Source organism: Heptranchias perlo, chromosome 12 (assembly GCF_035084215.1).
Source record: "Heptranchias perlo isolate sHepPer1 chromosome 12, sHepPer1.hap1, whole genome shotgun sequence".
Lineage (NCBI taxonomy): Eukaryota > Metazoa > Chordata > Chondrichthyes > Hexanchiformes > Hexanchidae > Heptranchias > Heptranchias perlo.
In genome coordinates this window covers 32895729-32914232 of record NC_090336.1, presented here as the reverse complement: position 1 = coordinate 32914232, position 18504 = coordinate 32895729, and the positions used below count along the sequence as shown (strand labels likewise).

At 42.6% G+C, this 18504-nt stretch overlaps 1 protein-coding gene across 7 annotated transcripts in view; it reads left to right on the top strand.

Annotated features, from left to right (window-relative positions):
- pde3b (phosphodiesterase 3B) overlaps positions 1 to 18504 on the top strand; it is a 254316-nt gene that overhangs the window by 192757 nt on the left and 43055 nt on the right. For 5 of the 7 annotated variants that reach the window (XM_067993909.1, XM_067993907.1, XM_067993906.1 and 2 more), the window contains 2 exons: positions 14745 to 15002; positions 16650 to 16807. In XM_067993909.1, the coding sequence (XP_067850010.1) occupies positions 14745 to 15002; positions 16650 to 16807 (416 nt within the window). The remainder of the gene's footprint in view (positions 1 to 14744; positions 15003 to 16649; positions 16808 to 18504) is intronic. The other 2 variants (XM_067993908.1, XM_067993910.1) reach the window with 1 other exon arrangement.

Genomic DNA, 18504 nt, shown 5'->3' with positions numbered 1-18504 from the left:
TTCAAAAAACTCAATCAAATTCGTGAGACATGATTTTCCTCTCACAAAACCATGCTGACTGTTCCGAATCAGTCCCTGCCTCTCCAAATGCCTGTAGATCCTGTCTCTCAGAATACCCTCTAACAACTTACCCACTACAGATGTCAGGCTCACCGGTCTGTAGTTCCCAGGCTTTTCCCTGCCGCCCTTCTTAAACAAAGGCGCAACATTTGCTACCCTCCAATCTTCAGGCACCTCACCTGTAGCTGTCGATGATTCAAATATCTCTGCTAGGGGACCCGCAATTTCCTCCCTAACCTCCCATAACGTCCTGGGATACATTTCATCAGGTCCCGGAGATTTATCTACCTTGATGCGCGTTAAAACTCCCAGCACCTCCCTCTCTGTAATATGTACACTCCTCAAGACATCACTATTTATTTCCCCAAGTTCCCCAACATCCATGCCTTTCTCAACCGTAAATACCGATGCGAAATATTCATTTAGGATCTCACCCATCTCTTGTGGTTCCGCACATAGATGACCTTGTTGATCCTTAAGAGGCCCTACTCTCTCCCTAGTTACTCTTTTGCCCTTTATGTATTTGTAGAAGCTCTTTGGATTCTCCTTTGCCTTATCTGCCAAAGCAACCTCATGTCCCCTTTTTGCCCTCCTGATTTTTCTCTTAACTCTACTCCGGCAATCTCTATACTCTTCAAGGGATCCACTTGATCCCAGCTGCCTATGCATGTCATATGCCTCTTCTTTTTGACTAGGGCCTCAATCTCCCGAGTCATCCAAGGTTCCCTACTTCTACCAGCCTTGCCCTTCACTTTATAAGGAATGTGCTTACCCTGAACCCTGGTTAACACACTTTTGAAAGCCTCCCACTTACCAGACGTCCCTTTGCCTGCCAACAGACTCTCCCAATCAACTTCTGAAAGTTCCTGTCTAATACCATCAAAATTGGCCTTTCCCCAATTTAGAATTTTAACTTTTGGGCCAGACCTATCCTTCTCCATAGCTATCTTAAAACTAATGGAATTATGATCACTTGTCCCAAAGTGATCCCTCACTAACACTTCTGTCACCTGCCCTTCCTTATTTCCCAAGAGGAGGTCAAGTTTTGCCCCCTCTCTCGTCGGGCCATCCACATACTGAATGAGAAATTCCTCCTGAATACACTCAACAAATTTCTCTCCATCCAAGCCCCTAATGCTATGGCTGTCCCAGTCAATGTTGGGAAAGTTAAAGTCCCCTGCTATTACCACCCTATTTTTCTTGCAGCTGTCTGTAATCTCCTTACATATTTGCTCCTCAATTTCCCGTTGACTATTTGGGGGTCTGTAGTACAATCCTATCAAAGTGATCTCTCCCTTCTTATTTTTCAGTTCTACCCATATAGACTCAGTGCGCGAACCCTTGGATATATCCCCTCTCGCTACTGCCGTGATGTTCTCCCTAATCAAGAACGCAACTCCCCCTCCTCTCTTGCATCCTGCTCTATCTTTCCTATAGCATCTGTACCCTGGAACGTTGAGCTGCCAGTCCTGCCCCTCCCTTAGCCATGTTTCAGTAATAGCTATAACATCCCAGTCCCATGTACCCATCCATGCCCTGAGTTCATCTGCCTTGCCCATCAGACTTCTTGCATTGAAATAAATGCAGTTTAATCTAGACTTCCCTTGGTCTTTGCCCTGCTTTCTCAGACCATCTGTCCAGTCATGTTTTGTACACTCTCCCTTACTGCCTTTTGTTTCTGTCACCACTTTACTTCCCACTGACTTCCTGCATCGGTTCCCATCCCCCTGCCACATTAGTTTAAACCCTCCCCAACAGCACTAGCAAACACTCCCCCAAGGACATTGGTTCCAGTCCTGCCCAGATGCAGACCGTCCAATTTGTACTGGTCCCACCTCCCCCAGAACCGGTTCCAATGTCTCAGGAATTTGAATCCCTCCCTCTGGCACCATCTCTCAAGCCACGTATTCATCCTAGCTATCCTGTCATTCCTACTCTGACTAGCCCGTGGCACTGGTAGCAATCCTGAGATTACTACCTTTGAGGTCCTACTTTTTAGTTTAACTCCTAACTCCCTAAATTCAGCTTGTAGGACCTCATCCCGTTTTTTACCTATATCGTTGGTACGTATATGCTCCACGACAACTGGCTGTTCACCCTCCCCCTCCAGAATGTCCTGCAGCTGCTCCGAGACATCCCTGACCCTTGCACCAGGGAGGCAACATACCATCCTGGAGTCTCGTTTGCGTCCGCAGAAACGCCTGTCTATTCCCCTTACAATCGAGTCCCCTATCACTGTAGCTCTGCCACTCTTTTTCCTGCCCTCCTGTGCAGCAGAGCCAGCCGCGGTGCCATGAATCTGGCCGCTGTCACCTTCCCCTGGTGAGCCATCTCCCCCAACAGTATCCAAAACGGTATCCCTGTTTTGGAGGGAGATGACCGCAGGGGACCCCTGCACTGCCTTCCTACTCTTCCTCTGTCTGTTGGTCACCCATTCACTATCTCCCTCAGTAATTTTTATCTGTGGTGTGACCAACTCACTGAACGTGCTATCCACGACTTCCTCAGCATCGCGGATGCTCCAAAGTGAGTCCATCCGCAGCTCCAGAGCCGTCAAGCAGTCAAACAGTAGCTGCAGCTGGACACACTTCCCGCAGGTGAAGGAACCAGGGACACGGGAAGGATCCCTGTATTCGCACATCTCACAAGAGGAACATGACACAGGTTTGGGATCTCCTGCCATGACTTAACCCTTCAGTTAGCTTAACAACAACTACAATGATTTATTATTTTTCTTAATTAAATTTATAATGTATAAGCCCTACTACTCCCAATAAGCTTTACAACTGCTAGTAAACCTTCTACTACTACTAAAACCTTATAATTACTAAGTTACACTAATTTTGAAAGTTAAACGAGTCAAATGTTTTTTTTTACTTCATAGCATCTTTTTTCTGTGGAGCAATGTTTCTTTTTTTTATTCATTCATGGCATGTGGGCGTCACTGGCAAGGCCAGCATTTATTGCCCATCCCTAATTGCCCTTGAGAAGGTGGTGGTGAGCGCCGCAGTCCATGTGGTGAAGGTACTCCCACAGTGCTGTTAGGTAGGGAGTGCCAGTGATGATGAAGGAATGGCGGTATATTTTCAAGTCAGGATGGTGTGTGACTTGGAGGGGAATGTGCAGGTGGTGGTGTTCCCATGCACCTGCTGCCCTGTTCTTCCAGCTGTTAGAGATCGCGGGTTTGGGAGGTGCTGTCGAAGAAGCCGTGGCGAGTTGCTGCAGTGCTTCTTGTAGATGGTACATGCTGCAGCCATGATGCGCCGGTGGTGGAGGGAGTGACTGTTTAAGGTGGTGGATGGGATGCCAATCAAGCGGGCTTCTTTGTCTTGGATGGTGTCAAGCTTCTTGAGTGTTGTTGGAGCTGCACTCATCCAGTGGAGAGTATTCCATCACACTCCTGACTTGTGCCTTGTCGATGGTAGAAAGGCTTTGGGGACGCAGGAGGTGAGTCACTCGCTGCAGAATACCCAGCATCTGACCTGCTCTTGTAGCCACAGTATTTATATGGCTGGTCCAGTTAAGTTTCTGGTCAATGGTGGCCCTCAGGATGTTGATGGTAGGGGATTCAGTGATGGTAATGGCATTGAATGTCAAGGGGAGGTGGTTAGACTCTCGTTAGAGATGGTCATTGCCTGGACTTGTCTGGCACGAATGTTACTTGCCACTTATCAGCCCAAGCCTGGAAGTTGTCCAGGTCTTGCTGCATGCGGGCACGAATTGCTTCCTTATCTGAGGGGTTGCGAATGGAACTGAACACTGCAGTCATCAGCGAACATCCCCATTTCTGTCCTTATGATGGAGGGAAGGTCATTGATGAAGCAGCTGAAGATGGTTGGGCCAAGGACACTGCCCTGAGGAACTCCTGCAGCAATATCCTGGGGCTGAGGTGATTGGCCTCCAACAACCACGAGCATCTTACTTTGTGCTAGATATGACTCCAGCCATTGGAGAGTTTTCCCCCTGATTCCCATTGACTTCAATTTTACTCGGGCTCCTTGGTGCCACACGTGGCCAAATGCTGCCATGATGTCAAGGGCAGTCACTCTCATCTCACCTCTGGAACTCAGCTCTTTGTCCATGTTTGGACCAAGGCTGTAATGAGGTCTGGAGCCGAGTGGCCCTGGCGGATCCCAGACTGAGCATCGGTGAGCAGGTTATTGGTAAGTAAGTGCGGCTTGACAGCACTGTCAACCACACCTTCCATCACTTTGCTGATGATTGAAAGTAGACTGATGAGACGGTAATTGGTCGGATTGGATTTGTCCTGCTTTTTGTGGACAATTTTCCACATTGTCAGGTAGATGCCAGTGACTTCAATTTTGCTAGGCTCAGTACTGGAACAGCTTGGCTAGAGGCGCGGCTCGTTCTGGAGCACAAGTTTTCAGCACTACAGCCGGGATGTTGTTGGGGCCCATATCCTTTATTGTATCCAGTGCACTCAGCCATCTCTTGATATCACATGGAGTGAATCGAAATGGCTGAAAACTGATTTCTGTGATGGTGGGAATATTTGGACGAAGCCGAAGTGGATCATCCACTTGGCCCTTCTGGCTGAAGATAGTTGCAAACGCTTCTGCCTTGTCTTTTGCACTCGTGCTGGACTCTGTCATCATTGTGGATGGGGATGCTCATGGAGCCTACACCTCCCGTTACTTGTTTAGGGATGGGCAATAAATGCTGGCTTTGCCAGCGATGCCCACATCCCGTGAACGAATTTAAAAAAATTGTCCACCACCATTCACGACTGGATGTGGCAGGTCTGCAGAGCTTTGATCTGATCCGTTGTTTGTGGAATCGCTTAGCTCTGTCTATAGCATGTTGCTTCCAATGTTTGGCATGTGTGTAGTCCTTTGTTGTAGCTTCACCAGGTTTACACCCCATTTTTAGGTACGCCTGGTGCTGTTCCTGGCATGCTCTTCTACACTCCTCATTGAACCAGGGTTGATCCCCTGGCTTGTTGGTAATGGTAGAGTGAGGAATATGCTGGGCCATGAGGTTACAGATTGTGCTGGAATACAATTCTGTGCTGCTGATGGCCCACAGCGTCTCATGGATGCCCAGTTTTGAGCTGCTCGATCTGTTCTGAATCTATCCCATTTAGCACGTTGGATGGTATCCTCAGTGTGAAGACATGACTTCGACTCCACAAGGACTGTGCAGTGGTCACTCCTACCATAACTGTCATGGACGGATGCATCTGCGACAGGTAGATTGGTGAGGACGAGGTCAAGTAGGTTTTTTCCTCGTGTTGGTTCACTCACCACCTGTCGCAGGCCCAGTCTGGCAGCTCGATCAGTCGTGGTGCTCCCGAGCCACTGTTGGTGATGGACATTGAAGTCCCCCACCCAGAGTACGTTCTGTGCCCTTGCTACCCTCAGTGCTTCCTCCAAGTGGTGTTCAACATGGAGGAGAACTGATTCATCAGCTGAGGGAGGGCGGCAGGTGGTAATCAACAGGAGCTTTCCTTGCCCATGTTTGACCTGATGCCATGAGATTTCTTGGGGTCCGGAGTCAATGTTGAGGACTCCCAGGGCCAGCCCCTCCTGACTGTATACCACTACCGCCATCTCTGGTGGGTCTGTCCTGCCAGTGGGACAGGACATACCCAGAGATGGTAATGGAAGAGTTTGGAACATTGGCTGAAAGGTATGATTCTGTGAGTATGGCTATGTCAGGCTGTTGCTTGACTAGTCTGTGGGACAGCTCTTCCAATTTTGGCACAAGTCCTCAGATGTTTGTGAGGAGGATCGACTGGGCTTGGTTTGCCTTTGTTGTGTCCAGTGCCTCGTGGTCCGATGCCGGGTGGTCCGTCCGGTTTTATTCTTGTGACTTTCTCTGGCGAGATTGTACAACTGAGTGGCTTGCTTGGCCATTTCAGATGGCGATTAAGAATCAACCACATTGCTGTGGGTCTGGAGTCACATTTCGGGCAGACCGGGTAAGGACGGCAGGTTTCCTTCCCTGAAGGACATTAGTGAACCAGATGGGTTTTTACGACAATCCGATCGTTTCATGGCCACCATTACTGATACTAGTTTTTTTTATTCCAGATTTTAGTTAATTAAACTTAAATTCCTCAGCTGCCTCCGGATTACTAGTCCAGTAACATAACCACTATGCTACCGTACCCACGGCTAGATCTGTTCTGAATTTATCCCATTTAACATGGTGGTGGTCCCACACAACATGATGCACGGTGACCCATCGTGTGAAGATGGGACTTTGTCTCCACAAGGACTGTGCAGTGGTCACTGGTTCCAATACTGTCATGGACAGATGCATCTGCGACAGGTAGATTGGTGAGGACAATTTGTATATTCTGAGACCTTGCAGGTAACACCTGTCTGTCTGCACACTGATTGCCTTGGCAACGGGCAGTTGAAAAAACTGTCTGTAATCACCAAGCATTGTTCTGTGAATTATAAATGCGATTTCATTTCGAGGATTTCATTTCCACATCGTTCACCTGAGGAAGGAGGAAGCCTCTGAAAGCTTGTGAATTTAAAATAAAATTGCTGGACTATAACTTGGTGTTGTAAAATTGTTTACAATGGTGAGGACAAGGTCAAGTAGGATTTTCCCTTGTAATGGTACCATCGTCTAGTACTGTTTCTTTCTCATTTTCAGCACTCTTTTGAGATCATTGGTGCATTTCTTGCCTCTTTTGGTTGGTAATGCACTTTTTGTGCAGAAGAAACAATGTTGTATTTGAAAATTATGAACTGTTCAGCTTCACAATACTCTGCATGTATTTGCCTTTGGTTGCCATTTCATACCCTTAATCAGTATATAATTTTGCAATCATTACCACCACCAAGCTGTCCAAAGGGTGGAGAGGTTATAAAAAGTAATCAGCATGGTTTTAGAAACACCTATCAAATTTACTGGAAATTTTTGAGACATTAACTAAATCAGTCGATCAAGGTAATTTGGTGCATATGATTGACTTGGATTTTCAGCAGGTGCTTTATCAGGTTTCAATTGTGAGTCTTTGTAAAGAAGATTATGCTGCAGGGAATTAAATGGAAAAATGAGTTTAATGGCTTAATGATAGACAGTAGATAATCAATGGAAAAAGCAGTGTCTCGGGAGCAGTGATGAATGAAGTTTCAAAGGGGTCTGTTACAAGTCCCTTATTATTTACGCCATGCAGAAATGGTATGAAGGAGGGGTACAGCTTGTAAATTTGCTGATACCATGTTATATGGCCAGATGATTATTGTAGCAGAAATTTATAACTTTCAAATAGAACTGGTCAAATTAAGTGAATTGGTTGAGAAGTAGTAGATGATTTTATTTTAATGTGGATAGACACATGCAGTGCAAAAGGAATTGTAAATATGTATATCGTAAGTAGGGTTCTATTTTACAGAGATGGAAAAGGAAAAAAGTTTTGGATGTGATTATTGGATTCTGAAAGTATCAGGTCATTGAGAAGGACCAATCAAGGGCATTTAATTAAAAGTTTTAACAGGTAATGTTAATTATATAGCTCTGTTAACTCTATAGAACTCTTTGCTAAAGCTACATATAGAATTGTGTGTAATTTTGGGCACTCTGCCTTCAGAAAGACATGGATATATTGGATAGTTCAGCAAGAATAATTGAGAGTGTTGCAAATTTGGAATTTCAAGTTATCAAGAGAGATACAAACAACTGTTTCATTGGAAAAAAGGAATATTAAGAATGAGCATGATTTGCATTTTTAAAATTATTAAAAGCGTGGGTAATGTGAATGTAAGCAAGCTATTTTATTTACGTTTTGATTTCAGAATTAGAGGGCACAAGCACAAAATTAGTATGCTTCACATGAGCTTAAAATATTAGAATTCTTTTTTTAATCACAAGCCAGTGAACACATGGAATTACCTCCCGGCCAAAGCAGTTAATATATTTATTTACTCATTTAAAAGGTGAAATATCTTTAAGAACAGGATTAAAGATTATAGGGACAGGTACACATCAAATAATCAATGGACCATTATGCTACAGCTATACAAAGCCCTGGTTAGACCACACCTGGAGTACTGTGTTCAGTTCTGGGCACCGCACCGTAGGAAGGATATATTGGCCTTGGAGGGAATGCAGTGTAGATTTACTGGAATGATACCTGGCCTCCAAGGGTTAAATTACAAGGAGAGATTGCACAAACTTGGGTTGTATTCCCTGGAATTTAGAAGATTAAGGGGTGATTTGATCCAAGTTTTCAAGATATTAAGAGGAACTGATAGGCTAGATAGAAAGAAACTATTTCCGCTGGTTGGGGAGTCTCGGACTAGGGGACATAGCCTAAAAATTAGAGCCAAGATTTTCAGGAGTGAAGTTAGGAAACACTTCTACACGCAAAGGATGGTAGAACTTTGGAACTCTCTTCCGCAAACGGCAGTTGATGCTAACTCAGTTGTTAATTTTAAAATGTTAATTTTAAATCCGAGATTGATAGATTTTTATTAATGGATATGGGTCTATGGCGGGTATGTGGAGTTAGGTCACAAATCAGCCGTGATCTCATTGAATGGCAGAACAGGCTCGAGGGGCTAAATGGCCTCCTCCTGTTCCTATGTTGCTATGATTCATGACCTGTGGGATACCTGTGGATTGTACCTCGCTGGACTGCTAAGTGTAGGTTATAAAGTTAAATACATTTCACAGAGCTTTATGTTGGTGATTTGCTTGTATCTTCTAGAAATTTGACTTTTTTTAATTGAAAATTTTAAAAAGCCTCTTTGAAGTGGCAAAGTCCATAATTCCGAACATTACCAAAGGTTGATGAGTAGGCAAAAATACTAACTAAATTCAAAAGTAGTTGTACAATGCTGCCAAAGTTGGGTTTTAAAAGTCTGTGGATTGTTGAAGCAATGTCATGGGGCAGGCCAGGAATTAGTCCTGGAGGATGGTAATTCCATAATTGCACTGCAGGAGGTTATAGAGATAAGGAGGGGTGAAACTTGGATGAGAATTTTAAATTTGAGGTATTGGGGAACCAGGAGCCAGTGTAGATCAGTGAAGACACAGGTGATAGGTGAGCGGGACTTGCTGCAGGTTAGGATACAGACTGCAGAGTTTTGGATGAGCTGAAGTTATGGAGGGCAGAGAATGGGAGGCCAGCCAGGAATGTCTTGGAATACTCTAGTCTGGAGGTGCCAGTGGCATGGATGAGGGCTTCAGAAGACGTACTGAGGTAAGGGAAGAGATGGGCATTGTTCCAGAGATTGAATTAAGTGGTCTTTGTGATGGAGAAGGTGTATTGCAAGAAGCTCAGCTTGGGGTCAAATAGGACTCCAAGGTGATGAACATTGTGGTTCAGCCTGAGACAGTGGCCAGGGAGGAAGATGGAATTGGTGTCAGGGTATGGAGTTTGTGGTGGGGGCTGAAGATGATGGCATCAGTCTTCCCAATGTTTAACTGGAGAAAATCGCAGCTCATCCAAGACTGCATTTTGGATAAGTAGTCTGGAGTGATTCAAACATGGAAATTCCGGGGAAAAGATGGGTGGAATTTTGGGAGACGACAGCGTGTTCAAAGGCTGAGGAGAGGAAAGGATGATTGTTAGTTTGCTTGGACAGAGGGATGGATGACCGGTGCGGCGTTAGGGCTATACAGCCCATGCAATTGCATGTGGCCCCAAGCCAGTCAATGGCCCCGAGCGGATCCATTGCAAAGACACTTAATGCAGGGCTGCATTAACACACGGGCCTACTGGGTAGTGCCCAGGGGTCCTGTGAACACAGCTGAGGCTCAACCATTAACTTGCAGCAGCTTACATCAGTCACCTGGAGGCGGTGGACAGGAATCCTTAAAGCATAAAACACTTGGCTGAGTTCCATCAGTGAAATAGCCGTGGTCACAATTGTTTCTTGAGCTCTCCAGCAGCCAATGGACCCTCAGACTGATCATTCAGATAGTCCTCAAACTGATGATGGGTGAGATAACTAAATTAATTGTACATCAGCCGCTGCTGTTCATGTCCCCTCAAAAAAGAAAGTTATGGATGGACTTGAGATGTCGGATAATGGCATGAACTGATAAATGTGAGCAGACTGGATTATAATTATGAACCTTTTGGTTCGCTTTTTTAATCTCAAAGTTTCATTTTTGCTATCTTGTTCTGCAAGCGAGAAAATGGTCAATATAGCTGCCCCATAAACTACACTTCCATGAACACACAATTGTAAACGATGTTAGTGGCCAGGATAAACTGGGGAATGAACAGAGGGTACTGTTCTGAGACCGTTTCTCTTCACTGTGTACACCAATGATTTGGACGTAGGCCTCGGGGGAATAGTATCCAAATTTGCAGACAATATTAAAATAGGAGGCATGGTAAATAATTCTGTTGACCAAAGGAAGCTGCGAGGGGCGATTCATAAGATAGTAAACTGGACAAAAAAGAGGCAGATGGAATTCAATTTGTATATTTTGGTTTTAAAAAAAGTACAAGTAATGATTATACATTTATTGAAGGAAAATTGAGTGATTTGGTAGAGCAAAGGGATTTTAGAGTGCGTATCACAAGATATTAAAAGCAGCACCTCAAGTGGATAAGGTCATAAAAGAAGCTAATGGAATACTGGGTTTTATAGCAAGAGGTATAGAATATAAAACCCAAGATGTGATGGTGAATCTATATAAAACCTTACTAAGACTAAAGTTGGAGTAGTGTGTACAGTTTTGGGCTTCACACGATAAGAAGTTGAGGCAATAGAAAGGGTACAGCGCAGATTCATTAGGATGCTGCCTGGTATGAGGCAATACAAATGCGAAGAAAGACGTGAAAAATTGGAGTTGTTTTCGTTCAAACAGAGAAGATAAGGGTGATTTGATAGCGGTGTTTAAAATTATGAAAGGCTGGGACAGTAAATAGAAACATATTGTTTCCAGTGGTTGAGGGGTGTAGAATGAGGGGACATTGATATACGGTTAAATGTATAGGGCAGAGAACATGTGAATCTAATTTATACGGAGATCTGCGAGACTGGAATCCAGAGTTGAAGATTGAAGCAGAGACTGTGTCAACATTTAAGAATAGGTTGGATAGATGGTTGAAAGAAAGGAGGATAAGGGGGTTGGCATATGAGTTTCGGACTGCTGCTCATGTGGAGGATAAGCATCAACATAGACTGGTTGGGCCAAATGGCGTGCTTGCGTGTTGCAATTTCTCTAATGTTTTCAACTGCCTACTGGCTCTAGAAACTTTGTTTCATATAAACAGATGGTTTTTGGAGGTGGGAAACAAAAACTTGTCAGAATCCAGTGCCCCCGAGGAGCTGACAGTTTCACACCTCTGCCCTCTCATTGTATTTAAATGTATCTTTTTCAACTATTTGTCCACTTCTGTTTTAAAAGCTATTATGAAATCTGCTTCCACAAATGTTTGTAAGAGGGCATTCCATGTCCTAGCAATCCTCTGTGTAAACTTCATTGATCAAAATTTTTATCATTAGTTATGAAAAAACGTAGTTGTACATAACGGTCTTTTAAAAAAAATCTTGCCATTCCAAAAGTACCACATACAATATTATGGTGAAGAGATTCATACTGTTACTCTGAAAATTATTTTTATTCTTTGAGCTAATATTGGTTGGGGCCTTACTCTTGAGTTGCTGTCCTTTGGGACTCCAACATGGATGGTATGTTGGAGCCCCAGTGCTTTATGCTCGAATGGTAAAGTATGAGTCCACAGCAATGATCTTTATCGGGTACGGTAGCATAGTGGTTATGTTACTGGACTAGTAATCCAGAGGCCTGGACTAATATTCCGGAATCATGAGTTCAAATCTCGCCTCGGCAGCTGGGGAATTTAATTTCAATTAATTAAATAAAATCTGGAATTAAAAACAAAACTAGTATCAGTAACGGTGGCCATGAAACTACCGGATTGTCGTAAACACCCATCTGGTTCACTGCCGTCCTCACCCAATCTGGCCTATGTGTGACTCCAGACCCATAGCAGTGTGATTGATTCTTAATCGCCCTCTAAAATGGCATAGCAAGCCACTCAGTTGTTCAAGAAGGTGGCTCACCATTACCTTCTCAAGGGCAATTAGGGATGGGCAATTAATTCTGGCCTTGCCAGCGACGCCCACATCCCATGAACGAATAAAAAAAACATGCAGAGAGTCTCAGGTGGCATGTTGTGAGAAAGCACTAAATGGAGGCCATGCATGCTTCATCTTTGGAACATTGGAGAGAAGGTTGCCTTGTCCTGCTCTTAGAGATCTAGGAAGCTGGTTTCACAACAATAATCTCACACACGGATAATGTATAACACAAGGAAACCAAGGTGAAAAACAGAAAATACCTTCAAATAAAAGGTGAGTCTTACTAACAACACATTTGTTTAAGTTGACTGTAATATTAAATGGAAGTAAGCTGCTTGATGACAAGCTTTGTATTGGAAGCCAGTAACTCATTTGCAATGCTGGATGCCGTGTAGACATCCAGTGGTGATAAGGGGTCTTAATACAAAGCTGCTTTGCGATGAAGCTTAAGAAACTTTTATATTGAAAGTGTGCTATCGGCAGCAGGCATGTGGTACCCCACTACTTCCAGCACACTATAATATAAACAAGGTGAATTCCACACCTCCAATGGTATCCAGGACCCAAGAATGTACGTTGGAAATGGGGAAAACAAGTACTTCTTTCTCATTGCTCTCTAACATATACTGTGTGCACACTGCTGCAGTAGAGAGTAGAATAATGATCAGAGGTAACAGGCTTCCATTACACCCCTCTTCCAGAACCCAAGCACTAATATAAAAGTACCTTTAGAGAACACCTATTTCCAATCTCAACACAAAAGTAATGGTTCAGGCATGATTCTGTATTAGGGAACGGCAAGTCTATTCGGTTAATCCTAAAGTTGACTTCTCCTGGCTAATCACATTGTATTTTTCAAAGTATTAACAGCTAATGTTTGGAAAGCTGGATGGTAGACCTTTCGTTGTCTTTCCGTCTTTTCATGTAACTTGTCACAGTAACCTTTATATAAAAACTACATTCAAATATTGTGCTTGAAAAATATCAACACTTGAGTATGTCATGGTAAATAGACAAGTGCTTGGGCGAATACCAGGCAGTGTTACCACCCAGAATGAGAGCTTGCTTAAAACAGGGGCGGGAAGTTGTGCTCTACTGAAGGTGTCGGATGTCAGCCTTGACTCAGTGGTAGCACTCTCACCTCATCATCAGAAGGTTGTTGGTTCAACCCGTAGTCCAGAGATTTGAGCATGTAATCTGGGCTGACATTCCAGTGCAGAATTGAGCGTCTTTCAGACGAAAGGTTAAACTGAGGCTCCATGTGCATTCTCGTGTGGACATAAAAGATCCCATTGCACTATTCGAAGAAGAGCAGGGGAGTTCTTCTGGTGTCCTGGCCAATATTTAACACCACTAAAACATATTATTTGGTCATTTATCTCCTTGCTGTGTGTGGGACCTTGTGCACAAATGGACTGTTGCGTTTCCTACATTACAGCAGTGACTATGTTTCAAAAGTACTTCTTTGGCTGTGAAGCGCTTTGGAATGTCCTGAGGTCGTGAAAGGCGATATATAATTGCAAGTTCTTTGTTCTTTCTTTCTTTGAACAACTGTTGTAGCATAAATTCAAAGTATTATTTTGACCTGACGGCTGCTGTCAAATAAAGGAGCCAAATGGCCTCCAACTCCACTGTGCTGCCCTGCTGTGCCAAAGATTAGCAAAGGTTTACTTAACTTGGGTCTGAGGAAGTTGCTGGCTGCTCATTTTCAGATCCACCGATCTGCCCCAAAACTTCTGGCACCCAATTTCCATGGGCAATCTTCAAACCAGACAGTTGCCCAGTGGAATCCTCAGAAAATGGCACTGCGGGCATGGTATTGCCATTTGTATGCCATTTTAATGCCACTGCCTGTTTCTGATTGGAGCTTCACACCCCCGCCCTTTTGATCCCAGGAATTGTTCATCAAGCGCAAATAAGAGAGAGACCTGGTGATATAGTTCTCTCCTTATTCTTCTCACTAATGCTTGGGAGTGGTGCACATGAGACAGAGGAAAATCAATCTCAGTTTCTCAATTGAATTTTACATCAACCAAAGTGGTGGTTTCTGGTTTTAGCCTGATTTAAACAAAATGTCATCAAATGAGAAACCATTAGAAATTCTAAAAATGAATCATTACTTTTCTTCATTTCAACTCATGAACATTAAGAAGACAACATATAAAACAAAACAAGTGTCTTCTCAAGAAACCAAATGCGTAATTTAACACAATCCTTTTCTTTCTGTAGGATACAGTACATGAAATGTCACACGGTGTCGGGAAGATGCCTAATGTAACAGAATCATTTATACTGGCAGTTAAAGCTAATATTAAAAATTAACTTTTAAAAACTATCTCAATAAGCATCCAGCTAAGTAGGATGGAGAATGATAGCAGTTTAAAAAAAAATGTACTTGTCAATTACACTGAAATAGTGTGCTGTAATTGTCAGATATACTTATAAAGTGCTTTATAGTTTCATTTTAGTTGGAATAATAATTTAGTTGAGTTTCTGTCAGCAAGATTTGGATGGTCATGATGCAGCAAATTGTAACCATTACATTGAAATCCAGCAAATCAAGTGCAAATAGAGAAAGTAAGCATAACTGAATAAATGTTATGAAAATTTTCAAAGTTATAATCTTGTGTTTTGTTGCAGAATTCTAGTAGTGGGTGTGGAGTGGATCTCGCAGTTATGGGTGAGGCACAGAGCCTAGTTACAGACCTTCTTGCTGACCCGTCCCTGCCTTCCAATATCAACTCTTCTCTGCGAACCATCAGCAGCCTGATTGCATCCCAGCTCACATTCTCTAATACACACAGACCAAGAGTGAACCCCCTTACGTCATTCTCTGACTCATACCCCTGTTCAGAAATGGAGGACTTATCGGATAAAGGGGAAAGAATTTTTCCAAAGGTGAGATGACCTTATAGCATGAAAGATTTGACATGAGCTGCAGGAATTCTGTTGTTTGTACCATTGTGCTGACAGTACAGCAGAATATGAGATGTTCCTTTTCTGTTAATTTGAATGATTTTGTTCACACACACACATGTTCTTTGAAGCTGCTCATATGCATTGGTCTCCAAAGAGCTTCTAGCAGTAACCAGTTGAAAGAGCTGTACAGTTATTTTTAAATAATTACTATTAATCAGTTGAGCAAATGGTAAAAAGGTAGTTGATGAATTGCTGCATGCAAAGGCCATGTTTCACATAGTTATCAGAGTTTTTATTGCATTTCAAAGATTTCTTGCCTTCCATGAAATTTGTGGCCAGAAACTTCAAAAAGGGCAAGGTTCCATTCCCATCAAATAATGCTGCTTAATTTGTGATAATAATCATGAGTACATATCTGTAAGGTCTATATAATTTACATGTCATGTTTATGAGCTGTGCCAAATTACATTGTATGCTGTTGAAAGAACAGTAGGGGTAAAATTGGTCAATGCCACTAGCACAAAACAGGCTGATAGTGAATCGGTAGCCTGTTCTAAACCGATTGAAGTCAGTGGAAAAGGAAATGGAAATCAGGTGCGGTGTAAAACAGGCTGCTGATTCGCTGTCAAACCATTTTGCGCTACTGCTGTTGACCAATTTCACCTCAAGTAGTCCTTTTGCTAACCTATTTAGCTTTGGTTTGAAATTTACTGTTTCAAATAAAAGTAATGCTAATTTTCATAGATACCTGAAATTATTTCATTATTAGTTTATTTTTTAAAAAGAAAATATGAAGGGATGAGGTAATACATTTAATTTTGGAACTCTTAACCCAGTTTCCAGAAAGTGTGGATTCAGAGTACAAAACTGGAACTAAAGTTTCAGCTTCATTAAGAAAGACAATAAGCATAGTTGATTGAGGAAGTGGAAATTCTGGTGTAGTGGAGGTGCTCATCTGAAGTTGAGGTTAAGCATATTGCTGAGACAGACTGAAGGGAACTTGGAATTGAATCTAACATGCACTGAGTGATGAATATGTAGAGTTTTTCATTCTTTAAGACTAATGTTCCTCACATTGCTTAGCCCAAAGATTCATCAAAAATATATTACATTATTAAAAGTTTCAGACTCGTAGAACTGTCACCTATAACAATTATTTTTCAGAAAGTGCATGGAACTGTTTCATAATTTTATTACTTTAGAAGTTGAATTTTTTTCCAATCTTGCTGGATTTTAGACAATGCAAACTGAAAGATAGTCAGTACCATCAGATTTTTTAATGCTGGTTTCTATCATAATCAGGATATGGATGTTTTCAATTCACGTTTACAGATACGGTTTTATAATTTTTTTAAAAGGGAATATTACATTTTTCGACCTTTTTGCCCTGTTACCTCCTATGGCCATTCACCATCGATGATGACAGATGCCTGGGAGTGACTGTCCCATTTTTCCTATCCTTCCTTTTTATGGAAGTGATTGGCTTTTGCTCAGTCTCCCCATGGTGTGTGACGAGATTGCATCCTTCAGCTCTATGGCATAGCAAGACGCCCCAATAAAGTTGGAGTTAGTAGCTAAGTTCATTTGTTCAATTCACTTGCTAACCTCTTTAATTTTTCCACTTAGCGTTTGAGGAGAAGTTTACCAACTGGACAGCTAAGAAGAAATACAGGAACATGGACAACCACAACGTCAGCTACTGGCTTGCCAACAATGGAGCCAGCCCCTCTTAGATGGGATCGAAGCAATGGGATGAAGCCCCACCCGGAGATTGGGTCAGTGAGGTAAATTATATTTTTACTAGTTTAAAAACAAACATAATAAGGTAAGTTTTATTTGTGTAAACATTTTAAAGGAAGAATTCAGTAAAATTCCAGAATTCTTGTGCAGATTTAATTGGTTTATTTTCGTAAGTATTATGGTCCAGAATTTGCTGGGAAAATAACAGCGAGTTTAATGCGCAAACTGTTATTAATGTGTAAATAACCCAGCAATTTGTGGTGAGGAAAAGATACCAATGAGTTGCGAATTGCCAGAAATTGCCGCCGTTAGCCTTGCGAAAACCAGAGCTCACCGTCAACCTCCCCATGAACTTCAAGAAATTGCAGAATATGCAAATTAAACTCGCCACAGAAAGTTAGGGCTGGTACTTAACGACGTAAGGACCCTTTTAATGACAGGATTTATGTTCCTGCAGTGCCACTCAACCTCTCCAGCCCAGAAAGGGAACAATTGAAACTCTGGAGTCTCATTCCTGGAAGTAGTAAATTGTTCTTAGAGGTTTATAAAATTTAAATTTTTCCTTACTTTTCCTTTTTTTTCTCTCTCTTAATCCAATCTTTCTTTCTCTCTTTATTTCTCTTTCTGTACCTAATTCACCCTATTTCCTTCTCTGTCGTTCCTCTGCTTCTTTCTCTATCCTTAAATCTCATTGGTTAAGGAGATTGACTATTGCTGCCAGATGATACCAAGGTCCCAGATGCCCCGTTGACCTCGTAGCGGCGTTATCAGCTCGCACTTCCAGTAATTTGCAGCTCAAATTTTTTTTTGAGTTGAAGAGTGAGGAAAAAAGTCCAACAAATGAGGCATGCTGCAAGATGCCCCACTCCAGCAAATTTTGGGCCATTGGCAAGGTTCTGTTGAACAGAATGATATTGCTAGTACTCTTCTTTCCTTCCCTATAGCAAGGTGGTTGAGCAAGCTAGTCATCATTGACTAATGAAACTTGACTACCAAGGGCAATGACGCTCAAATGATACATAAAATTCATGCATTTTGGAAGGAAGGTTGAGGAGAGGCAATATAAATTATATGGTACAATTTTAAAGGGGGTGCAGGAACAGAGACCCTGGGAGTTCACATACACATATCATTGAAGGTGGCAACACAGGCTGATAAGACTGTTAAAAAGCATATGGGATCCTGGGCTTCATGCTGAAGTTATGCTAAAACTTTATAAATCACTGGTTAGGCCTTAGCTGGAGTGTTGTGTCCAATTCTGGGCACCACACTTTCGGAAGGATGTCGAAGTCATGGAGAGGGTGCAGAGGAGATTTACTGGAATGGTACCAGGGATGAGGGACTTCAGTTATGTGGAGAGACTAGAGAAGCTGGGGTTGTTCTCAGAGAAGAGAGGGTTAAGGGGAGATTTAATAAATGTTTTCAAAATTATGAAGGGTTTTGATGGAGTAAATAAGGCAAAACTACTTCCACTGGCAGGACTATGGTGAAAGAGCAGGGGATTGGGACTAATTGGATAGCTCTACCAAGGAACCGGCATAGGCACGATGGGCAGAATGGCTGCCTTCTGTGCTGTTTGGCTCTATGAAAAGTGAGACTGCGATTGTACCCAACGCTTTTCAGTGGTTGTACCAATGGAGCTGCCACATATTGATCAGCACTGATGATTTTAACTTTAGAACAAAATGGAAGTAGTTCTGGGGATGAATATCAATATATCAACCATAGCTAATTTTTAAAA